This window comes from Pelophylax lessonae (genome assembly GCF_965119305.1).
Source record: "Pelophylax lessonae genome assembly, chromosome: 9".
NCBI lineage: Eukaryota > Metazoa > Chordata > Amphibia > Anura > Ranidae > Pelophylax > Pelophylax lessonae.
This window is the reverse complement of record NC_138776.1, coordinates 75,380,486-75,406,341: the sequence shown is the minus strand read 5'-3', so window position 1 is coordinate 75,406,341 and position 25,856 is coordinate 75,380,486. Positions and strand designations below refer to the sequence as shown.

Here is a 25,856-nt window from a genome sequence, read left to right as displayed (position 1 = left end):
GGAACTTATTTGCCCACACTGCTAGCCAGATGGGATCACAAGACATGAATTAGGATTCTGGTACTTGTAGTAAATTCATTAAAATGTACATTTTTGTCAATTTTTAAAACTTTTTTTTTTACATAGTCAACTTGAATTCCACACTAGGTAACATTTCCTGACAGAGATATGCATGCAATGAAAATTAAAGCAACCAGAACACAGTTGACCATTTCATAATTCAAATTAACTATTGGTTACAAACCATTGTCCTTTTATTTTAATAAATAAATGCCAGAGTTCCACTTTTCTGTACATTAAGTGTTGGTTCACACTTCAGCGATGTCAGACATGGAGCGCACTGCTCTGCAAATCACATGCAATGTCTGTGCATTCCGAATTCAGCCATATAGATTATATGGCTGAATCCGCATCGCATTCGGCCCAAAGCCGCACAGGACCCTTTTTTGGTCTGCATGAGAATTAAATTGCATGGGTGTTCACACCTATGCGATCTGAATCATGTTTGAACTGACAGTTCGCACTACGATATGTGAACTAATCTGGGGGTGTCAATAACTTTGCATTGATACCACCAGCTATTCGCATATATGACAGTGTGAACTGTCTGCGAGTCGAGTGCGATGCGGGAACCCGCAGTGAATTCGCAGGGTTCCCACATCGCATATGTGTAAACCGGCACTAAATCAAAACAAATCCACTCAATTTCCCTTCGTCTGAGCCTTCTATAATCCAATGTAGACATGAGCTGTTAACAAAGGGCATCTGGACAAGCTCTGCCCTCTTTTTACACGACTCTAGAGTCAGCCTCAAACCGGGGGGAAGACAGTCTGCACTGTCCCAGACGATCCAAAACGTTAATATATTGCAAGTCTTGGTAAGTTCACATTTGATGTGAATGTACCAATAATGAGTCAGGCATTGCCTGAAAATAGGATTACCTATTATTATTGGAAAAATGATATGGCTGGTTTAGGCCCAGAGTGTTTCCCACTGAGTGTTCCTTTGAAAACCACAAAGTACACATATATCTCAATATATTCCAATCTCTAAAGATAAACAGGTAATACAGGTCTTGAAATACTATAGCAGCCACATGTTCATTCTTGTTTTGTAGTAGTCAGTACAGCCATTTCCACAGTGCTGACAAAAGACTTATAACAAAACAGGAAAGCGGTAGAGATTCAAGGAGTTGATCTACAAACAACTGATAAAACATTTCGATATAAACATTACGCACAGAAAAGGAAAAAGCAACCAAACTGCCAAGCAGCATTTTAATGAATTCCAGTTTAGTGTAAAGTCAAAATCAAAATGGAATAGCTCATCAGCTGGTATAAGAATCACAATTTTCTAGAATATCCTTTTCACGCTACGTCCATATGCATCTTAATAATGCACTGGTCAATATGTTAATTTTTAAAGCAGGCTTCGGAAAAAAAAAATAAGTTCCCTCAGTTTTTAAAACTTGTATCAAAAATGTTTTAACAAAACCTCAGTGGGGAGATCTGTTTACATTGAAACTATGAAGCAATAGTCTCCACGCATTGAAGCTCTTAGCACTGCAATGTCTTTTTTACTTAAGCAGCAAAAAAGACTGGTAAACATTTGTAAATGGGTTGCAAACATGTTCCCGGCCCAGGTTTTAGGCTTTTTGTTACACCTCTGTTAGGCAGTTAGTCATAAAAAACCCATAGTCTGGAAAATTGCTGTAGCGCCTTTGCCTAGTTAGGATAAATTTAGTATTGTGCTCTGCTGTACTAAGCAGAGTGGTGATCTGTCTTTAGGTTTCCCTAAGCTTAGTCGATGATTACTTCTGCTTGCTTCTGGAAAAAGCATCCAGAGAATATAGCAGGAGGGCCAACCGCCGAAGTCCTGAATATTTATATTCTCTCAGCCAATCTATAGGAGGGGCACCCAGGAAGCTAAATAATTGGGAGGCTTGCTCAGAGTGTTCTGATGCAGCCTGTGTACTGGATTTTCTGCTTGGGCCTTAGCATGTGCTTGGCTGATGACCTGAAGGAGATGTGATTGAGAAGCTGTTGCCTGGAGTGCATCACCTCCAGGGAAGCGGAGGGGTCCCTTTTTTCCCATCCTCCCTGGAGAGTGTCACATGGAGGCGGAGTGGCAGACCGTTTTCCTTAGACTTTGTGAGTAAGACTTTGATTATGGATCCCAGGTGTGCATGTGCCTGGGGATGCCAGAGGTTGCTGTAAACACAAAGACTGCTCTCAAAGTTCCACATTGGCTGGCCATTCCCCCTATCCTTAAGCAAAGGCTGTTACAAGAGGATTTTGTCTAAAGTTTGTACGCTGGCTGATTTCTCCTGATGTTTTGGAGAATCCTACACCCATACTCTTCTCCTGTTCAGTGAACTCCTTGTCATGTTCAAGAAAACAGTTTGAGATGATTTGAGCTTTGGGACATGGTGCATTATCCTGCTGGAAGTAGCCATGAGACAATGGGTACACTGTTGTCTTAAAGGGATGGACATGGTCAGCAACAATACTCAGGTAGGCTGTGGTGCTTAAATGATGCTCAGTTGGTACTAATAGGCCCAAAGCGTGCCAAGAAAAAGTATCCCCCACACCATTACACAACCACCACCCATCTGAACTGTTGATACAAGGCCTGATGGATCCATGCTTTCATGAGGTTTATGCCAAATTCTGACTCTACCATCTGAATGTCGCAGCTGAAAATCGAGACTCATCAGACTAGGCAATGTTTTTACAATCGTCTATTGTCCAATTTTGGTGAGCGTGTGTGAATTGGAGCCTCAGTTTCCTGTTCTTAGCTGAAAGGAGCGGCACCCGGTGTGGTCTTCTGCTGCTGTAGCCCACGCCTAAATGCATGGAGTTGCTGCCATGTGATAGGCTGATTAGCAAATAAGAACACCTTTACTTTCCTATCAGAATCCACATTTTCTATAGGACCCTATACTACAAAATACTCCCACAAAAGTGGGCCATTGACTGCAACCAAGATTTGTTAATTTGCACACACAAAAAAGTGTTTATTTTTACAAAATCATTTATTACCATGTTGTAAAAAATGAATACACCCCAATAAAAGTCTTAGGAGCAAAGCTACATTTTAGACAAAATCCTAACAACAAATTCAACTACAGGTGAGTCGAATTCTTCCTTAAACAGGTATCCAGCAAACTGTGGATTATAAAAGGGCGTTACTTAAAGAAAACCCATTCCCATTTCATGCCTTTTCACTACATGGAAGAAAAATGTCACAAGGTCTGAGAAAGAAAATTTCTTTACACAAGAAAGGTGAAGGCTACAAGAATATCAGCAAGGCTTTACTTATCAGTCAGAATACTGTAGCAAATATGTAACAAAGATGTAACAGAAACTGACAGACATTGAGGCCATCAACATCTCGACAGGAGTGTCTTCTGGTGACAAGGGTTGAAGAAAATCGCCATGCAAGTTCACTGTAGTTAGCTAAAGTAGAAAGCAAAACTCAGGTGATTGTTTCCCATAACACAATACAGGGTACACTGCAGAGAAAATGCATGCATGGGTGTCATCTAAGAAGGAAGCCTCTCCTGAAATCCATGCACAAAAAATCCTGCCTAAAATTTGCCAGGGCCCATGCTGAAAAAGAACAACTACTGGCACTCTGTACTCTTGAGTGATTAGACCAAGATAAATATATGTTTTTGAAACTAATGGCTTCAAAACTATATAGCTTCGCAAAGGTTAAGAGTACCAAGAAAAATGCATGGTGCCTACAGTGAAACATTGTGGTGGCAGTGTCCTTCTTTGGGGTTGCATGAGTGCTGCATTTCATTGATGGCATCATGAATTTACAGATGTACTGCTCTATATTGAAAGAAGATGCTACCATGACTCCGTGCCCTTGGTCATCGTGCGCAACATAATAATGATCCAAAACGCACATCTAAGGCCACTGTTGCATTTCTGAAGAACAGGGTTAAAGTGATTCAGTGGCCAAGTAGGTCTTCTGATCAGAACCCAATCGAACACCTATGGGGAATTCTGAAGAGACAAGTTGAGCATCACTCTCCATCCAGGATCTGGGCTGTAAAAGAGGTGGTCTTGAATAGAAAAAGATAGAGATTTCAATATATTGCCAACTTGTTCATTCCACGCCTAGAAGACTTGGTGCTGTCCTTACAAATCATGGAGGTCATACAAAATACTAGATGTAGTATTTTTTGTTGTAAGGTGTTTTAATTTTTGCATCAACTAATTTGAGTAAAACTGAAGATTTCGTAACCAAAGTTATATTATTAACCTTACTTTCATGCAATGAGCTAAACAAATGTTCTATAAAACCCAGTTTTGTCAAACCTTTGGAAATTGTTCTTATTTTTAAAAAGGGGTGTACTAATTTCTGCTGAGCACTAATATATATATATATATATATATATATATATATATATATATATATATATATATATATATATATATATATATATATATAAATCAAAATTCAGTTTAAGATATAAGAAGTACAAAATACAGCGTTCCAATAAATAACAAGCAAATACCATTGTTCGTATACCAATAGTGCTAAGAAAAAGACACACACACATGTGATACATTAGCATACTTCCGGCTTGGTGTAATAGTAGCCGTTTAGCGAGAATTTCCGCTACCAGCTATAGAATATTTTAATAAATGACAGAAGGAGGATATTGGAGCTGTTCACTAGTAGAATGTTTGGGTGTTTGTAGTGTGGCTTGATCGTAATGCATGAACACAATGCATTTTTTTATTTTTAGACTGAATGTAGGGAAAAATGCTGAAGCATAGATGCTGCTGACCACTGCTAAAGGCAAGGAATAAAGATGTACTTATCAGCCTTATCTGCTATTTGCTGTGATAGGGACCTCTAGGACTTTCAAAGTGATTATAGGTCCTTTAAAATGATAGGCAGAATCATCATCACATGGCTTGGGAGGTGGGGGAATCTTGAGTTTTGCATCACAAGTTAAGATTTGTATGCAAGTTTAGCCAGCTATATCCCTGAATATATTGGTCTTATTTGACATGTAGGATGTTTTCTGTCCTCAGAAGCAGAATGAGTTTTGCAGGGTAGAGACTTTACCAACAATGATTTATTTGAGAACGTTAACAGAAGCCTTGAAATGTGCTCTATTTAAGGGCATGTGGTAGAACTACTTTTTACATTGTTGCTCCCTGACCAGTATTTTAGCTGGAGAGTCCTCAGCATATTAACAGATTGGAGATCCATTCTACAAATTTGATGGAAAGGGTGCACTAACTTGTCAACACAATAACCTAATGCAGCAGGCATCAGTTGCAAACGCTCCATAACTGACTGGTCAGAAAGTATGGCATTGAGTTCCTTAGATATTTCCTGGAACCAAACTCCCAGAATATAGCAAACCTGCCATGACAGCCACAGCGGGTTGCAGGGAAGGGTCTGCTAGGGAAAACAATTTCCAGATACTAGTCAGTTTGGTCTTTACACACTGGAATATCCTCAACCGGAACAGTTTTCTTCAGACAAGAAATAGCTGGGTCACCAATGATAATGGCTGACTTTTTAGTAAATTTTTACCTCCAAGGAATATTTCTCATCTATGTTATTAAGAGGAAGAAATAAAATTATCAGGAGTATACTAATCTCTGTACAAAATGGGTTTGGACAGTCCTTGATCTGCGAGGGAGCCAAGACTGGGTAACAAAACACAAGTTTCACCAGTTGTACGCATCAAAAACTACTGATATGGTATCTAAGGTTAGAAGGAACGTCACTGGCTTTAGAGGAGAGGACCCAGAAGTACACTTGTGGCCCCTGCTTTGAGAGCGAGCTGTCACGGGAGATTTACCTTCATGGATAGAACAGAGCCATACAGAGCTAGGAAAACGCGAAGGAATGAGTGTGCTCAAGCTGGGGACAACCATTCAAGCTGTCGGCATCACGTCCTCTGGGAGGAACACTGCAGTCCATTCCAGAGCCGCTAGAGGATCATGAAAAAGAAAAGGCTGCTGGACAACTCCTTTTGCAGTTAGAATTCTACATACTAGATACCATTATTGCAAAGTAAAAAAACACACCAGAAGCATCTGGGGTACTCACAACTAACTGTGGAAGCAAGAGGGGTTGTACGGCCAGGGGTGACAGTCAGTATTAGAAAGCAGCTAAGCTAAGGCCCTTGCGAGTAGGGCAGTGGCAGGAAACTACCTCATGCTAAACAGGGGGAAGGGGCAATTTATGTGTAAAACAGCATGGAGTTATGCAGCACTAACAAGCAACAGTAACCCAAGTATCGGAGTCTTCCACAAGCACAACCATGTGAACATGTCACAGTCTAGGCAAGCTTCACCCCTATTGCAGATATACTCCCTAGGGAGGCTTCGGCAATTAGGATAATACCAGAGGCAGGATCAAAGCCTTGGACCTGTAAAGAGCACTGGCCAATGAGTCAATACACTAGGTGTTTGGAGAGCATCACAAGCAGAGTCCAGTGCCTAAAGGTCACATTAACAACTAGTCCCACAACTAAGTGAAAAGGATTCCAGCTATGGCCTCCATTGTGAAGCAGAGGACCAGCCGATCTGGATAACTGCGGGATGAATCCGGCTCCACAGCATAAATTCTGACTGAAGAAAAAAAGAATCTCAATAAGAGAAAAATATAGTCTAGAAAGTTTTTTTTTTTTTTTTTTATAAAAGCAAACACATGCTCCTAGGATGCTAAAACTCTAAAAGCATCATTGGAGTGGGCAAGGTTACACTTGGCCAGCCAACAGCTTTGGAGTTTGCCAGTACCCAATGCCTAAAGGAAACCGTATTACTCGATGTTCTTGAATTTCACTGTTGTTCCTGTGTACCATACCCACTTGCCGTGCTTGGGATGTACCAGTACTTTATCAGGTTTCAGTGGTTATACCAGGGTCACGGCTTCTTTTTTAGCCAGCGATACTAAATAATGTAAGTGATCCAAGCGGCTATAAAGCCACTGGATAACTTTTAAATGTGGCGGAAACTGATTTACTTTAAATTGGTAACTTGTAAAGCCTTTTAAAGTTCAGAGATATTTTTTAGAACCGTAATATGTAGCGGTTTGAGCAGCAATTCTAGAACCAGGCCCCCTCTAATTCTAAATTGGTAACCTGTAAAGGCTTTTAAAGCGAAACCTATGGATAATAAAATATGTTGTTTGCCACCACTGTATGGGCGTGTGCAATTTTCAAGCGCAACATCTTTGGTATCTATTTACATCTTCTTTTCTTATAGTTTACCAAACAATTGGGAATTTTATTGTGAAAATTCTAAATAAATTGCATTTGAAACCTCTGCAAAAATATGGTGGAACAAATTGCAACATCCACCATATTGTTCTCTAGGGCCTGTGCTTAAAAATATATACTGTTTGGAGGTTCTAATTTTATAGCAAAAAATACCACGTTTTCACATAAAAGTGAGAAGTGTCAAAAATGGCTTGGGCAACTAGTGGTAAATATTGATCAAGAAAATGTGATTTAAAAAAGGACCTGTTGGTTATTACCTATTTCAGCATTTTCTGAGTGATGCAGGTTGGTACAATAAACTCGAAGTGTGGGCTGAAGCTTTTTTTTTTTCTTTTTTGGATGTGCATGCCGAGTAAACCAGCTTGTAATGTTATGACTTTTAACCAAAAAAATACAGAACTGTATTCTTGAATCATGTGACCACTGAAAGTAGTCACATGTCCAACAAAAGTTTTATAATGAAATATTAGTATTTAGGGATGTAGAATTCCCTCAAGTGTACAAACTGTACATACAGAACACCCTTGTTTAACATTTATAAAACCATCAGTCATCAAAAGAGCAAATCAATGTTGACACAAGGGAGATCTCAGAGCTATATGAAGAGGGGTTCCATGGGATACTGGTTATGAAGATTAATAGACTCCAAACTAATCCCAATTACGTCTGTATAATACAAACCCTGTTAACACTTTCATTATTCACAGTGTATAAACCGATACATTAAAGACAATTGAGAACTGTACTTTTTATGGCTGGTTCAAACTAGTGTGATACCAGACATTGCATGTGATCCGCACCGCATTGCTGTGCAGATCACATGCGATGTCTGTGCGATGCGAATTCAGCCATACAAACTATATGGCTGAATTTGCATTGCATTCAGGCTAAACTCGTGCAGGACTCTTTATCTGCACCGGAATCTGATCGCATAGGTGTTCTGAAAATTGCGCTGTGTCTTGCAAACTGATTGTAGAGTGTACATCTCCACCATACGACGCCCTGAAATCAGTTCACATGAGCAGGTTGCGGTTTTAATCCGTTGTGGTTTTGCAGCAAATTCGTACTGCATCTAGTGTGAACCGGCACTTATTGTAATAACCTAACTAAAAGCAGTTTCTATTTATAATTTATGTGAACTGTATGTCTGGGTAGAATAACAATTCAGCAAATGTTTCTGCATTTGCAGGGATGATTAAAATATAAAAACATGGGGTAATGTGCATGCAACGCAAAAACGTTCCACGTGTTCTTTATTTTGCAATGACATACACTTAAACATCTTCCCAGCCCATAGTTAGCTCTGTTAATAAACCTAGAAGCCCCTGACTTGTAGACCAAGTACCATTATAATACAGGTAACAATGTGAAAAAAGATTACTGGGCAATTAAAGTAGGACTTTCAAAAAAAATAACTATAGCAACCAAGAGAAGAATAAGCTTACATTTCTATGCAGTCATTTTCCAAAATGTCTAAAGATCTCCGTTTGTGAATGATTGCTCTTATCCCCATATAAGAAGTATTAATCTGGTGTGTTTAAATAGGTCCATTAGTTGAGCTGGGGATGAAAGACTGCAGTTTATTCACTAAAGTAAAAAGGCTAATAAATCGTAGGACACCATCAACTTTTTCCCATCTTAATCAATATGCAAACACATGGTCTGTTTCACTGTGTTATAGTGGACACATGCATGTTAATTAAAAGTTAGACTTGCTAGGAAGGAAAAATGGAGAATTGCTCAAGTACAGTATTTTTCCTGGGAAAAAAATGTACTTCTTTGGGTTACCGAAAGTGTTAATGTCATGTCAACAAAAGCCTAGGTATTTTGAGCATGTGATCTCTGAGGAACCGGAGGACCAATCAATATTAATTCCGTACCTTGGATAAAGTATTTTAGGGCTTCAAGTGCTATTTACCTATCCCAGCAGAGCTACAAGCCATGTTTTTCCAAAGCAAGATATCCTGCAAAGAGCTAAAGCCGACCATAGACCGCTTGAATCTCGGCCAGTTTAGCGGAGACCGGCTGACATTCAAATCATGTATGGGCAGGCTGACTGTACCAAACTTGATCCATCAAATCGACATGGGTACAACCAGCATGTCAAATTTTTAAGGCGATTATTGCCAGTGGCTTTAGCTGCTGGTCAGAATCACTGTGCTTTCCCCCGCACCCCCCTGGCAGGAGAACACAATAGCTCCATGGGGGGGATTCCCCCATCAACCCATCATTGCAGGTAAGAAAATTTAACCATCTATGGCTGATTTTACACCAAATTCTTAACTAACAGTACTTTGCTTATCTGCAAAGGAGTGGTTGATTAGTCTCTCACTTTCTCAAAAGAAAATTCCTTCCTTAATTTTGCAATCACAGCATGTTAAGCTTAGGCAGGGATATACATGTCAATACCAGCAGTTTGTTTAATGTGGAAACGCCAATGTTATACGACGTGCATCAAGAGAAAGAAACCACTCTAAACACAAGTTCACACTGGTAGTCGTGAATAATATCAGCAAGAAGATTCATAGGAAATGTAGAGAAGAAAATTATCACAGACCAGCATGTACTTTACAAAGGAAAATCAAAATTACATGTGAAGAAGCAAGACAAACCCAAATCACTTTCAGAAGGCCATCCTGTACAACCCATGTGTTAAATAAATACATGAGCTGCTTACACAAGTCAGGATACCCATGTCTGTCATTTATGTGCAACTCAGTAAACCCTTATTTTTGTGGGGCCACCATAATAAAGCATCACTGCTAAACGTTTGAATCAACTGTATATAAACTATTCTGCTTCTGAAAATAAGGAGGGCTGTATCTAATTTGTATTAGAAGCTTTCTAATACAATTCTAGCTTTGACTAGAAGTCTCCTAGAGCCTGCTACAAAGTACAACCCAGGCCGTATCCCTATTTAGCAACAGACTGCTTATCTCTCTTCAGCAATGGAAACTTTTCTTTTGTGTGGCATTGATATTTTATACAATTTGTTCTAAAATAAAACTGAACTAAAAACAGTGTGTAATACAATTCACTATGAGCAAAACAAAGAAATTTCCTAATTTTGCTTTTGTGTGGCAGCTTTTGAGCAACTGCTTTGCATATGTGAATCAATCAAACAGGTTTGTAAATTATACAAAAAAGCACCAAAACTTTGAAAAACATGCATTTATTCAAGGCCGATGGCAAGTTGTTCCTGTTTGTAGGTGCAGTGTATTAAGACCCGTAAGCATGGGCTGAATGTTGGGAGACATTGGCTGGTTCAATAAAAACTGGCCGACATTTGGCCCGTGTGTAGGTCAGTCTGGCCGGCTTCTGTTGGGACAAGAATGCTGGAAAACCAGCAGCCTACCGACTCCCGATCAGCACTTTCAGACAATGGCCGAGTGCTGATCGGCGTGTTCTGGCAGGGGGGGGGGGGACACAACACCTCAGTGGGGGAGATCACTGTACTAACTTCGGATGGATAGTACAGCGGCTCAGACCGCAACGGTCAGTTTATTTTCTGAACAAAACTAGTGTGTACCAGGCATTAGGGTCTGGCTTGGGGGTCTTAAGCCTCGTACACACGATCAGATTATCGAACGATCTTTCCTCTGATTTTTGTTGCATGCTAGTCTCATAACGAAAGTGAAGGTTACTTTCATACGAAAATTCCTGTAGGACAGAATTCAACTTCAGAAGTGATGTCCTGTGTTGAATTGTTTTGTAAGCGTTTTTTTCATTTCTGAGCATGCCTAGTCTTGCTCTTACGATTTTTGTGGACGAAAACTGTATTAAACAAAAATCCGATGTTGTGTTGACGTACGATAAAAATTTTATAGCCTGCACATACAGATTTTGTCGTCCGAAAAGCATCATATTAACAATCCGAAAATAGGCAGATCGTTTGGACGGACGAAATTTTACTTCCGATTTTCGTATTGTGTTTACGGGCCTTTAGGCATCCTCCCTCCCTGTCTCACTCTAATACATCCTCACACCTCCCTACTGAGAAGACTAAATAATTTTTCCTCTCATCTCCACCTTGAAGTGGACTCAACTTTCCACCTGGATTCAGAAGCACATTCTGGTCATTGTTTTGCTATTCACCACCTTGCAAGATATCTACATACAACCCTTACATCATCAGCTTATTCTGAACATCTACAGAATTCAGTCAGTCTTACATGGACTCATGTCAGACAACTACAGTTTTGGAAACCATCAGTGCTTAGTTTAGAGGTCTCCAAACTGCAGGGGTCAGATGTGGCCCTTTGCTTGCCTTAACCCAGCCCTTGGGCTACTATTCCTTCTACTGATAGGAGACACTGTTCCTCCCGATGACCCAAATGGTGGGGAACGAATTCTTCCACTGAAACCAGAGATGGCACACTATTCCTCCCACTGCTGCCAATTATGTAAAATTGATTAACTCCTACTGACCACCAAGCCAAAAGGTATTGTTTAATCCCACCAATGCCAGAACATTTTCTACTCCCACTGGCAACATTCCAGCCCCCCCCCTACAGTTTTAAAGGCAGAAAACTGGCCCTTTTCTTTTGGCAGTCTAGAGATCCCTGGCTTAGATTATAGCCACATTTTTACAACTTGTACTTTACAATATTTCAATAAAAACCTAGTGAAAGTGAAAATCATATGTACGTGTCGGTTTAAGTAGTTTTGGGTAAATGTAGCCTGTTCTTTATGGAGATTCTTAGTTCTTCTATATCACATGCTAGTTCTCCTTTTGCCTGTTTCATTCTGACTATGTCAAGCACAGAAGCAGAGCCGTGGTCACTTTTCATATCTATGTTTTCTGAATGGAGATACAGGACGCTGTACCTGCACATGGTGTGCCTGTACCTCCCCGTAACCTGTTTGGCTGCCATGCCCCCTGTCCAGTCCTGCTGTGTTGATTGACAGCAGCTTCCCACAGAAGTCACACTGTCAACACAGCAGCTGCCAGAAGGCAGCTCACAGAGACAGGGAATGTGCTTCCTTGTGTGTGAGGTTATCCTCTCTGCATAAATCAATAAAAATCTCAATCACCCCACCTAAAACAATCAACCAGCAGCGGTGTTCAAATGTTAGAACCCTCCTAATACTTGATCACCTGCTTCAAATTTGCAATCATTTTTTTTTAACATTCTTATAGCAATTCATTCCAAGAACCATATCCATGTTGTCCATTGTATTTATTTGCACCTATTGGCTCTGATATTTACCTAAGCTTTGTCCTTTCTCAATTTTTATTTTCTGTACATTTGCACCCAACTAGAAGGGTGCTACATCTTAAAAGAAAAAAAAAAAAAAGTGCTGTCATGGAAGACAGGTCATCTTCTTCCCACCCACTATATAATAGATACAACCCCTACTAACGGGAAAAACAAAGCAAAGGAGGCTGTGCAGTCATGTGATCGTCAAACAAAACAGACATAAAAGCTACAAAACATTTATATTTTAATTAAATGTGATTACAGTAGGAAAATAAAATACTCAATTTCCTGCAGTATTATTTTGCTGTAAGAATGTATAACAGGAATGTATCTTACTGATTGCATTCAATATGTTGTTGCAATTTTTCCCAATATGGGTTAGAGGATGAAACAAAGAATCTGACTGCTGCATGCTGGAATACTGAATTCCACGATTTAAAAAAAGGAAAGTCATCCATTTATAAATCACCAGTATCCTTACTTAAACCCAGATTATGTGTACTTGAGGTTCCTGATTGTAAGCAGCAGGCTCCTAACAGCTGGTTTCTTCTATTAAATGACAGTTGTACATTAAAAAAGGTACCCCACTGGTAAAACAAACAAACTGCTTGCAATAGTTAATTTGTGTTCTGCCTACACAAGACTGGCATCAAGCTACAGACCATTATCTCTTCTTGCTGCAGGCCCCACAATTAAAGACTTTTCTTCAAAACTGTATATCCAAAAGCAGAAGCTACAACTGAATAATCCTCCACTTTAATTATTTATTTTTGGCCATTCAGACTATCTAGTCTAGTCTATCTCAGGATTGAGCAAGAGAGGGTGGCTACATTTATACATACAGTGGGAGCCATGCGGAACAAACATAACCACCCCTCTATTCGGAAGATTAATCACAAAAAAAAAAAAAAAATTTAACAGATTTGGAGTAGTAATAGAAGGTACTATTTTGAGTAAAGAATATATACTTATTTTTCCCAACCAGAGTAGAGTGCCCATTTATTAGGAACTTTGCATTACTTGAATACAAAATATAAATATAAATTCTGCTCTTTAACAATTGTAGCCTTCAAAAAAAGCTTTACGTAGCTGCTGATCCAACCTGCACAATGGTTAGAAAGAATTGTGGCCCATTTCTGTAAGCAAACTGCTTTAGTTGACGTCATATTTGAAGGGTCTGCTAGAAGAGAGCTGGTTTACCTCTTCCAGTAAATAAAGGAAGCTCTACAGACGGGGACACTGAGGAGAAAAGGATGTTGCTGATCAGTACTCTGCTGAATAAAAAACAAATCTCACAGAAAAGAAAGGATTATGGAATGAATAAATTAATCATAGTGGGATTTGGTTTAATTACTACATGTGAAAAGCTCAGTGTGTGAATACTTCATTCCAGAATGTGTAATTCTCTTTTTTAAAGGAGAAATGGGAGAAAAATAAAAAAAAAAAAAAATTCAAACTCGCCTTTATGGCTGCAGCATCGCTATCGGTCACCTCTCTCTGCTCTGCCCCTCCAGTGCTCACTGGTGCACTGGGCAGGAGAGAGGAAGGTGCGGAACCAGAAGCTCCTGGTTTAGGTTCTCAACTGTGCCTGAGAGGCTGAGCCAGCTACCAATCAATCTGAGTGGATCCCGACATTGCCAGGAACCTTTTAAAGCCCAGGGACGCTTTGGGACATCAGCTAAGAGCAAGCTTTAACCCATTGTCAGCTGACTCTGGGTCACAGGGGAGCACAAGTAGTACCCACCATATAAGTATGACCAAACAAGCTTTGGCCATACTTGACTTTTAAACTTCATGGTCAAAATGTAAAATCATATTTCTATATTGAATTTCAATTATTTCAAGCCTACTACTATAAACTGAAACTATCTTGGAGCTTGTAACAGGGCATAGTGAATAGGTGTCCGAGAATTTAGAGAAGTAAATGTATGTGAATCTTCACAAAGTAAGGTCACTATGCCCTGTTGATAAGCACTGCTGTGTCACGCATTTCACGGACCCCGTTTTGTCAGAATAGGCGACCCGTCAGATTAACGGGAGTGACGTTCCGTCAGCTGAATATTTACTGCGCATGTGCAGGTTTGCTAATCTGACAGAACACTAGACATCTTACGACAGCCAGCTACGTATTGAATTTTACAGTAATTTGATGAATAAAGTGAGTGTATAAAAATATATATAAATATATTATATGCATGTGATACCTCCATTAGTGGGGTGTCACTATAGTCCAGCCTCCGCACATGACGATTTAATTTCTGATCATCTTCTGTATTTACTGACCTTCATATCAAGTTGCTGTGTATTATCTGATTTTTTTGTTTGCTATATACAACAATCAGGGTACAAACTTCGCTTTTATTTAGTTTCCGGTTCCTGTTTGTGCTGACTCCACTGATTCCCTTGGTGGAATGCATGTGAGGTCATGCCAACTTCCGGTTCTGGTGACGCGACATTGTAAACATTTCCAGAATGTCAGACTTTGCTGAAACCTGAACTTCAATTTAAGCCTTCTAATTACAACGTAGTATTGTCATAAGGCCACGCCCCCTAAAGACGTCCTAATGACAAAAACGCGTTGGGAGGAGATAACCTTACGTTAAGTTATCACGCCCGGAGGTCGGCCATCATATCGGTTTGAAACCAGGGGTACTCTGTAGTGTGCTATGCGCATTTTAATCTCTCTGGCGAGTGCGATTTAATTGCTTTTGAATAAAAACATTGGCAATTTATCACGCTATGAGCCTTTCTCCTTGATCCCTTCCTATACACGAGGTATATTGTGGTCACGGATGGAATCTCAATAACAGGATTGGTCCCAATGTATAATGCTGAGTGATCCTTTAAATCACCCATTGCGCACTTTGAGCATTGTGGGAACGATGACCTATACATTGTGGTAAGAGTCAGTGTGTGGTGCAGGATCAGGCTCACTACTGCATGCCCTTAGCACCCGGGTGTACGTTCCTGTTTAAACTACTACTGGACCATTTTTATCTATGCTGGACTTTCATGCTTTACTTTTTAAACAGCGCTGCTTGTTTGTTTTTATAGCGTATATAAATCGATATCGTAGATTGAGATCCGTCACCCTGTTTTCACGTTTTTCAAAGTGTAGCAAGAGGTCCGCTGTTGCCTTCTGACTGCAGATGTTCTGTCACATTAGCAAACCTGCTACGCATGAGCAGTGCGTATTCAGTTGACGGAACTTCACTTCTGTTACCTTATCAGATGGGTCTACCTGAGTCCACCTGCATTCTGAACTTCAGTACAGAAGTGCTGAAAGCAGGTGGACTCAATACAGGAATACCTGTTTGTAGACAGCAAGGTAACATGGGATATGGGAATCCAGGAAGTTGTGGAAAGAGATGGCCAGCAGACAGACAGAACACCCAACATAAAACATTTTTCAAGTAAGCTTATATTTGAATTGTCAACAACTACTGTTTGTATTTTCATTAAAATGCTGATAATAAAATGAAAGTGTAGGCTGTGGCCACATAATTCCTCTAAAGTAGAAAAAAAAAAAAGTTTTGCCTTTAAAGTGGAGAGAGTTTAGAACACCCAATATTGTTGTCTGTGCCCTGGTTAGGGAGATCCCCCTCTCTATTGGCCTTGATTACCATTATCTTTGAAAGTGAAAGCAAAATAAAACTCGCAAATTTTGGGTTGTCCCCAGAAAAGTAAGAGGGGAAATCTTCCAATAGGGACATTAGTTCTGGTGACCACAGGATCCCCAAGGAATTCCCTTAATTTGCAGGGATTTCCTCTCACTTTCCATTTGGCTATGGGACGGGAAGTAAAGGAAAAAAACTCATGAGCAATGAGACACAGATGGCAAAAACACAAAAAAAAAAAAAAAAAAAAAAAACCGACAGGTTATAAAAAGTTTTGCCTATAGTTCTACTTTAAGGATTGCGCGTATAGCAAAGCTGTGACAACAAACTAAAGATGCTCAAAAGCAAAACAAATCAATACCTGAATCTTAGGTTGAAATGTGTGTTTGAAGTGTTCCCAGGTATAATCTCTACCATGAAAAGAGAAATAAAACTGGCGTTTACAGCACGTCTTGATTGTGTCTAGTGCACTTACGAATGCAAGTCTATGCCAATTATTTCGCTACCCTTGCTATGGCCAGATAGTTCTAAACACATCATGATTGATCTATACAAAGCTTTATAGCCAATATAACTGTGCTGTGTTGCATCAGTTGGATCAGCGTCGTTACCCCCAAAAAACTATTGATTTTAGGGGCCTTTCCTGAGCATACAATAACTGGTACTTGCATGCTACTACAATTTTGATCAAAAAAGAGTCACTAAACCCACATCATAAGATTCATTTTCTGTATTTTGCAAAAAAAAAAAAAATGGTTGATCCGACTGTTCTCTCTCTCCCCCTTCTGTCCAAGTGTTCAATTCAGCTAGGGATTTTGCAGAGCAGTGTTGACAGCTCTGCACATGCTCAGTTTTCAGTGAGTTTTTATGCTGAGCATTTCCTCCTTATCACATCTGAGCAGCCCATGTGATTATAGGGTAACATATGGGCATTTACACAGTGGTAAATGGCAGTCCACTCCACTCCCTCCTTCATGGCCACTAACTAGTCAAACACAAAGAGGGGGGATTTTCATGTAAATTGATGGAGGCTTCACCTCCCTCTTTTTCTAAGACAAAGGCTGGAGGGGTGGAACACAGATGGTGATTGACAAAAATCCACCCACACCATGTTATTGCCAAAATAAATAAAGATATATATACATTTCATGATAATTTAAAACAAGTTCGTTATTTTTACTCTGTATTACCAAGGCCGTTTTGGTTGTTTATTTTGAACATGTGACCAGTAGAGCAGGATTAGAAGATCCTCCTGCTATGTTTCCCTGCAGACAGGCTGGGAAAGAGCTGGGTCATGTGACAGCTGAATATCAATTAGGAAAGAGATAGAGATTTTTCATTTTGTTTTTTAAAACTATTACAGTGCCATCATCCATATACAGAAATAGAAGGGATAATTTAAATTAAACAGTGTGTGTTTAGTATCACTTTAATTGGAGTTGTGGTAGTCTGAACAATTTGGGGATTCTTATCCATTGCTCAGGTTGTTAAAATTCTGCAGGTTATCAATCTGTAAAGGACAATTAGTTGCCTACAATGCAGCAAAAGGCATCAGAACATAACGCTTCCCAAAGCAAACAAATATTCTATAGACTGTTGAGAAATCTTTTAAACAGTAGCATAGATATGATATGACACCAAATGTTAAGAATCAGGATTTAAAGGCATGTTAGACAAGCTATTACCTAGAAACGTGAGAACATTAAAGAGCGAGAAGACTGCCAAATTCCAAGGGTGTTCCTGTTTACCAAAGAGTCAATTCATTTATTTCAGTTGCTAAAAGTTATACAAATAACCTCATGACAGAGGAGGACATGTAGGAAAAAAAAAAAGCACAGAAGTCTTCAGTGGTGGTGGAAAAAGATGCGGTTTGTGGTTTATCTGTGGTCTGTCCTATATACACTGATAAAAAGCTAAACTTGCAAAATTATTTTCCAGTGCTTTGGGTTCATCTGAGAAGTGTGTTGCAAAAGGGAAAAAACTTTTGCTTAATTGCTGGAGACAAAGAATCCTTTCACAAGAGCCATGCTTGGAAAGAATGGCAGAGTTATCACAAGAAAAATATTTTGCCAAGAGTTTAGCTTGCTATCTATAGTAAATTGAAAAGAGCACAGTAAGAGGCTATTTTACCTTGCATTGGGCTAACCACAGCTTATATAATTATTTCACTGAGAAGGTTGGCTGACAGGTTACTTCAAGAAATGTCACGCACATCTTGGAACAGAAGGTGAGCAGAATCTCCCGTGGGGACAAAGCAAAGGAGGTCTGACATGTGAAACATTGTATCTTATTCACACATGCTGAAAAATAGTCTGCTGCTCACTGAACTCCATCATTGCAGCAGCAAATCATCCTCAGAGGCCTGAGTCTGAGGTTTCAATTAAACAAATGGAGCTGCAAAGCAAGGTGCTCTGCTGTGCTGTGTCACTATCCCATTGCTTTTTTGTAATGCATAAAATGTACATACACACACACAAACCCAAGATGATGCTTTAGCTGTATTACTAGTTCAAAAAACAAATAGGTTAAAAAATAAGTACATGCATAGTTCAGCTAAACAGATGTACATATATTTGCCTTCTGGGCAGATACTCAAAATTAATGATACAGTATATGAAACTTACGCCAGACACAATAATCAGCAGACATATGATACAAGTTTTCCAACTGCTCAACATTTACTTTTTTTTTTTTTTTTTTTATTTAGACTCAAATGCTAGTTCAGCTTTTCCCTTGGGGAAAAAAAAAAAAACTATTGGCTGAGAAACCTAGGTCAGCTAAGCCTATCTTGAGATGGTGGTTTAAAGGTGTAAAATTAAATGACAGAAAACTAGGAGCTTCATCAGAGCATCCGTTAGGTGAGGTCAATGAATGTGGGGAGTGTCAGGTGGATAAGGCCCTAAGGCCCCTTTCACACAGGCGGACCGTTCAGATCCGCCTGTCCATTTTTTGGCGGATCTGAATGGTCCCCCCATGCATCTCTATGGGGGATCGGATGTCAGCGGAGACATGTCCGCTGACATCCGATCCGATAAATCTGGACGGATGGAAACCCTATTTTCCATCCGTCCTGCGGATCTGATGGGATCGGATGAGAATGGACCGACGGTCCCCCATAGAGATGGAACTGACAGCTGTGACTCCGCACACAGCGCGGAGACACAGCTGTCATCCTCCTGCTTAGCGGGGGATCGGAGGCACGATCCCCCGCTGAGAAAAATGGAATCCGTCCGACGGACGGATAGTGTGAAAGGGGCCTAAAGATAAATGGTTTCTCCACAGGCACAGTTTAAATAAAATTACCTATATTGAAAAGTATAATGTTCCAAACTCTTGGCTGAAACATGTATAAGAGCAGACAACCACACAGGGAACATCTCCGATTTGTGATAATCCAGCAAAATATTAGCAGTGGTATAAGGAATACCAATTAACTAGACTACTCAAAATTGGAAAATAATCAGCTGAAATGAATACAGGGAATACTCAAACAAACAATTTGTAGAAATGAGAATCCATCAACTCTGGGTGGTGGTAAATCCCAACACTTGTGCAGGTATCTTATAGGGGTTTTGTCAGGTTAGAATAATTGGGCTTTAACACTTTTTTGGTTGTCTAGACAAACAGTGGTGAATCTGGTAAAGATCAGTCACAAGTATAAATAAATCGGCCTGCAATATGCAAATTGCTTACAAATATTCAAACATATTAGCTAGCCATAATTTGCCTTGGCACAGACAGATTTGAAAATCCCCCTGTGAATCAATTCAACTTTCATATATTGCAGCTGATGTTTTACATAAGGAAATTAGATAAAGCAAAAGCTGGCCTGCTGCCTTTATAGGTCACAGTCTATGCTGCCTTTCTCCAAATCCAGGCTTGGAAGCACATTTTTTTTTCTTTATTTTTTTAATGCGTTACTTCATGCCTCCAGGTATGAGGTGCAATGCTATTATAAAGCATTATATTATTTATTCAAGGAAAGACAGAACAGAACAGAATTACAGCACATGCATTATCAGCTCCTAAAGGGTCACTAAACCCACATCATCAAAAACTATCAATAAACGGTGTAATACATGCTGTTCATACTCAGTCACCATGAGGTTTGTTTTCTGTATTCTGACAAAAAGCTGCTTGATCATGCTGATCTCCATCTCCCCTTTTTGTGCAAGTCTAATGAATTTGGGGATTGTGCAAAGCAGTGTTGACAGCTCTGCACATGCTCAGTTTTCAGTGAAATTCAATGCTGAGCATTTCCTCCGTCACATCTGAGCAGCCCAAATTACTATATAGAGTGGTAGATGACAGCCCATTCCCTCCATGCCCACTAACCAGCTAAACACAATGGGGGTGGGCTATTAAATGTAGATTGATGGAGGCTTCACCTCCCTCTTATTTTTAGACACAGGCTGGAGGGGCATGACGCATCCTGTGACTGGCAGAAATCCATCCACATGTTATTGCCAAAAAAATGAAAGATTTCATCTCATATATATATATATATATATATATATATATATATATATATATATATATATATATATATATATATATATATATATATATATATATATATAAATTATGACAATTTATTGATATTTATTTTTACTCAATTTCCAAAGGCTTTTTTTTTTTTTTTTTTTTTTTAAACCTGTGACCAGCAGCAGATGACTAGAAGCTCTTCCTGGTTAGGTTTTCCTGCAGGCAGGCTGGGAAAGATGTGTGTCATGTTACAGCTTTATATCAATTAGATAAAAGGTACTTTTACTTTTTTTCAGTTTAAATAATTAGAGTGTCATTATCCACATATAGAAAGAGAAGAGACAATGTAATTTTAAACAGTGTGTGTGTAACATCACTTTAACAAACGTCTTACCTGATAAAATTCCCTTAGCCAATTCTTTTGTAAATTTTCTGTCTGAAACAAAAAAGAAAGAAGCCATGTTATTACATAATCATGCTGGTAGGAGTAGCAACATCCTGTCCTGCAATATTTTTTCTAGCTCCTGTAAATGAAGATGTTTTGATGACAAAATCCAACCAATAATTTTGAATGCTGAAACACACAAGCTTTGGAGAGTGAATATTCAATATTATAGGTTACACAGGAAAAAGTCATCCTCAAAACAGGATTTTGAGACGCAAGGTAAAAAAAAAAGAAATGGCAGTTGGAATCAGATTGTGGCAAACACAAAAAGGTCTCCGTTTATACTGTAATATCTGCATTACATTTATTAGGCAATACGGTAGCAGAATAAATTGCAAAAAAAAATAAAAAAAATCACATCATATGCACACAATGTCTTTTTACATTATTCACAGTCTTTCAGAACTAAAAGCTTACTAGGTTTGCGCTCTATTTCTCCCAATGCAAAAAATAATTCTACAACTTTAATCATTGATGTGATTACAACCACTCCTCCAACCTCTCAGCGCAGGAGGAAAGAATGTTCCTTTGCAACAGATGATTAATTTTACGTATAACCAAAAGCAAACTTTTGTTTTAGTTTTGGATAGAGTGGAGAGGGATCAGAACATCTGTCCTGTCATTATTGCTATCTGTGCCCCCATTAGGAAGATTCAGCTTCTTTGTCCTGTTTTCTATTAACCCCAGTGAAAAATAAAATAAATTTTGGGTTGTCACCAGAACAGGAATAGAGGGGGGAATCTTTCAATGGGGACAGTTCAGGTGACAACCAGGAATTCCCTCATTTTGAAAGGATTTCCTTTCACTTCCTGTTTTGGCTACGGGACAGGAAGTGAAGGACAAATCTCCCCAACAGGACACAACAGGTTAAAAAAAAAAAAAAAACACACACACACGCACACACAATACGGGTTATAACTCACTCTTACTCTATCCAAAATAGAACTAAAACTACGTTTTGCCTTTAGTTCTACTCCACAATGCCAATTTGCTAGCAGTTTGAATCTGTCCATGTTTGTACACCCGTCATAGGCAGTTTTGTATGTACGAGTTCCTGATTTAAAACAAGCAAGCACACCTTGCGTTCTCTAATTGAAGATTGCAACATAGCATTCCCAACCCTCCACCTAGACCAATCAGAGAACCTCTTGCATTAATTGAGAAAAATGTAAGGAATTCTGTGAATGGCACCTGTGCCAAGCAATTGACCCCTTGAGGTTACTATGTAGCAGGACAGACGCTCAACATGAGCCAGACCACAAGGATTCTCCACTTCCTCAGCAGTCCTACAGGTATGGCATATGCATACTTACAATGGTCCAAGCTGGACCAATGTAGGTATGCAATAAAGTAGAGTTCAGCTTTAACCACTTAAGGACCGAGCCTATTTTTGACACATTTTGTTCACAAGTTAAAATCAGTATTTTTTCCTAGAAAACAACTTAGAACCCCCAAACATTATATATATTATTTTAGCAAAGACTCTGGAGAATAAAATGTCGGTCATTGCAATAATTTTTGTCACGCGGTATTTGCGCAGCGGTCTATAAAGCGCCATTTTTTTGGAAACATTTTGAAAAATCACATTTCACTGCATTTAAAAAATACTAAACAGTAAAGTTAGCCCATTTTTTTTGTATATTGTGAAAGAACATGTCACGCCGAGTAAATAGATACCCAACATGTTACGGTTTAAAATTGCGCCCCCCCCGTGGGATGTCGACAAACTACGGTCAATAGAGATCTCAATCTGCGACGCTTTAAATTTATTTAACGGTTACCAGTTTAGAGGTAGAGTGTAGCTCTTTTTTTTAAATTATTGCTCACACTCTGGCGATCGCGGCGATACCTCACATGTGTGGTTTGAACAGCGATTTCATTTGCAGCTTGACTTGCGTATACGTTTTTTTTGTGCGCGAGCCAACGGTGATGGGGGCGGCTAAATTTTTTTTTTTTTTCCCATTTATTTTATTTATTTTTTTAACTTTATTACAGTTTTAAAAAAAAAAAAAAATCTGATCACTTTTATTGCTGTCACAAGCAATGTAAACATCCCTTGTGACAGCAATATGTCGTGACAGGTACACTTTATGGAGGGATCGAGGGTCTAAAAGACCCTAGACCCCTCCACTACACTTCCCTGTATGCAAAATGCCAAAAACGGCGTTTTTGCATACAGCCGATTTTCAAATTTGCCGCCTTTTGCGGCACAGTAACCCGGAAGTGACGTCATGGACGCCGCCTCCGGGTTACGTCAACGGAGCCCCGATCGATGCTGTTTCCGGCATTCATCGGGACTCCATCCAGCCGGCGGACGCGCCGGCTGGGTGCTCGGGGCTCCCGGTGGGACGGGAGCCCCGAGCAAAGCCACGGAAGGCGGCGGGAGGGGACGTCCCCCCCCCCCTCCCGAGCCGCATCGGTCGGTACCGACGGAAAGCCAACCGTCGGCTTCAAACCACGGTACCGGAATGATGCCTCTAGCTAGAGGCATCATCCCGGTACACTACCGCAAAGTTTACTGACGTAGACCTACGTTAGTATGCGGTAAGTGGTTAAACCCTATCTTCAGGCAAAATGTTTTCCCCTATGCAGTGGGGCTGTGCCCGCACTGCATGGGTCAACTGCTCTGTCTGCATATCAGAAGAGCAACAGGCAAAACGTATGTGCACTCTGCTTATCAGGGAGCAGGATTTTTAGTCAGGTCTACTCAGTGTGCCCAGTGTGTATTGTATTCAAATGGTCTCAGGGAGTGTCCCCAGCTGATCCAATGGGGAGGCACATTGGATCCTGGAGGAAACCTGACCAATGGTACACAGGCTTTTGGTACTGTCCCAGTGGGTTGGCACAGACAGTGGTGCATAATGGGACAGGGTATAAAAAGCCATGGGCACACAAGGTAGAGGTCTTTGGGCGGGAAGCTAGGTCCAAGAAGAGAGCGGCTGCCTCCTCTTCTGCAACAGTTGGTGGTGGTCACAGGCAGTCGGCCTGGTGTACCAGGGGCGTGAGACTGAACCCAGAGATCCGGGAGAAGCTGACTGCAGGAGCTGGGGCACAGCAGAATCTGGAAAAACAGTGTCCAGAGGAACTTGCCCAGGGGTCTGCCCAGGAAGGGGACCACTCCGGAGTGTAGAGTCATTGGGCAGGTGTCAGCTAGCCCAGTGACAAAGGGGGTACTAGGGGAGTGCCCTGAAGAGAAATGTAATGGAAACACTTGCCTCATCTTCATTCACGTGGCAGGATGAAGCAGCTGCCTTGCCACATTCTCAAGTCAGAAGTCCCCAGCATTGTGAATAGTTAACAGTTGGAGTATACCACTCATCCCTTCTCCCACCCCAATTTAAATAAAACCACAGAAACAACCAACCCTAGACTGAACATTGACTGAGCCAAGAACTTAAAGTGATAGGTTTCTGCAACCAGTTGCTATGGGTAACCCAGGAGAATCCTTAAAGTGTAATACTCAGCAGTCCTCTAGGGCAGAGGTCCTCAACCCTGGCCTACAGGGCCCACTAACAGGCCAGATTTTCAAGATAACTGAAATACATCCCAGGTGATATAATTTGCTGCTCAGTGATTGCAGTACTCTAGTCTGCATCTCTCCAAGGTAATACCTAAAATCTGGCCTGTTAGTGGGCCCTGTAGGCCAGGGTTGAGGACCACTGCTCTAGGAGGCAGTGCTACAATTGCATGGGGAAGAAAAAAAATTGCATAGAGGTCAGCTGTTAAGGATAAGTTCACCTTTGGGAACAGGTTACATGTTCCACCCATTTTTAGGGTGGAACATGTAACACGTTCCATCCCCTGCCTCCAGAGGCTCAGCGATTCGCTGTCTGTGCGACAGCAGTATGGTGAGAAGTTCCCCGTATGAGTGCTTTTTTGAAAAAAGCTCTGCCTACACAGCCATGTCATTCATTCACAGAGTTCTGTGAATGAATGGACTACAAGTACCGACAACTTTGCCACTGTCCGGTTGTAGCTCTCAAGGAATTACCACAGTGCTGTTGAGCGTTCTGGTAGTTCATTATTCTTCCTGTCAGTGTGAAACTAGCTGCCCATACATTGCACGGGCAGGCAGCTCGCACCACCAGTCTGCAGAAGCCCTACATGGCACCAGGGATCTGCTGATCCCTGGTGCAATGCTTTCCGAGCTCCTAAAAAAAAAAAAAAAAAAAAAAAAATAGTAAAAGCAGATTTTTTACCTGCAAAAGGTGAACTTAGCCTTTAAATCTCTGTGCACATCTATACTGCTATCTTTCCAGCAAAGTAACATCTTTCAGGGTATATTAGGAGCACCCCAGGCTGACAGAGTGCAGATAAAAATATCCCTATTCAGCCTAAAACACAAAAATGACATAATTTAGTATCAAAATAAATCAGGATTATCCTGCCAATGTAGAATGACTGGGACAGCACTGCACAGAGCAAGCTGTATTAAGAATAATTACCAAGTGTTTCCTAGCCCGAGGGCAGCTACGGAACATTAAGTCCTTTAGGTATACCAACCTGGCCCAGTTCCCGAGGAACCTGATGTAACGAAAGCCTCTTGGCTCTTTCCATACAGTGAAACACCCTGTTTAGCTAGGTTGTATTTCCCCAAGCATTGCACATTTCTACAGATATAATAGAAAGAGAGACTCCTCTTTCACCGAAAAGCAAGAGATTGTTCTATTGTAATAAATAACTGCCGCACTAAATATAACTAACCATTGTCGAGCAACCAGTACGATTTGTTTTCAATCTTGGTTTGCCTATTTCCTTGTGATGGAAGCCAAAAGTTTGTTCTCAATGGGAGAAAAAAAAAAAACAACATGTCAAAAGGTTTGATATACGTGCCCTAAAAAATG

The 25,856-nt window shown here is 40.2% G+C and overlaps 1 protein-coding gene across 2 annotated transcripts in view; it reads right to left on the bottom strand.

The window, feature by feature from the left end:
• The window catches only part of INPP5A (inositol polyphosphate-5-phosphatase A), a 734,986-nt gene that overhangs the window by 534,037 nt on the left and 175,093 nt on the right, over positions 1-25,856 (bottom strand). For both annotated transcript variants that reach the window (XM_082269250.1, XM_082269249.1), the window contains exon 2: positions 20,962-21,003. In XM_082269250.1, the coding sequence (XP_082125376.1) occupies positions 20,962-21,003 (42 nt within the window). The remainder of the gene's footprint in view (positions 1-20,961; positions 21,004-25,856) is intronic.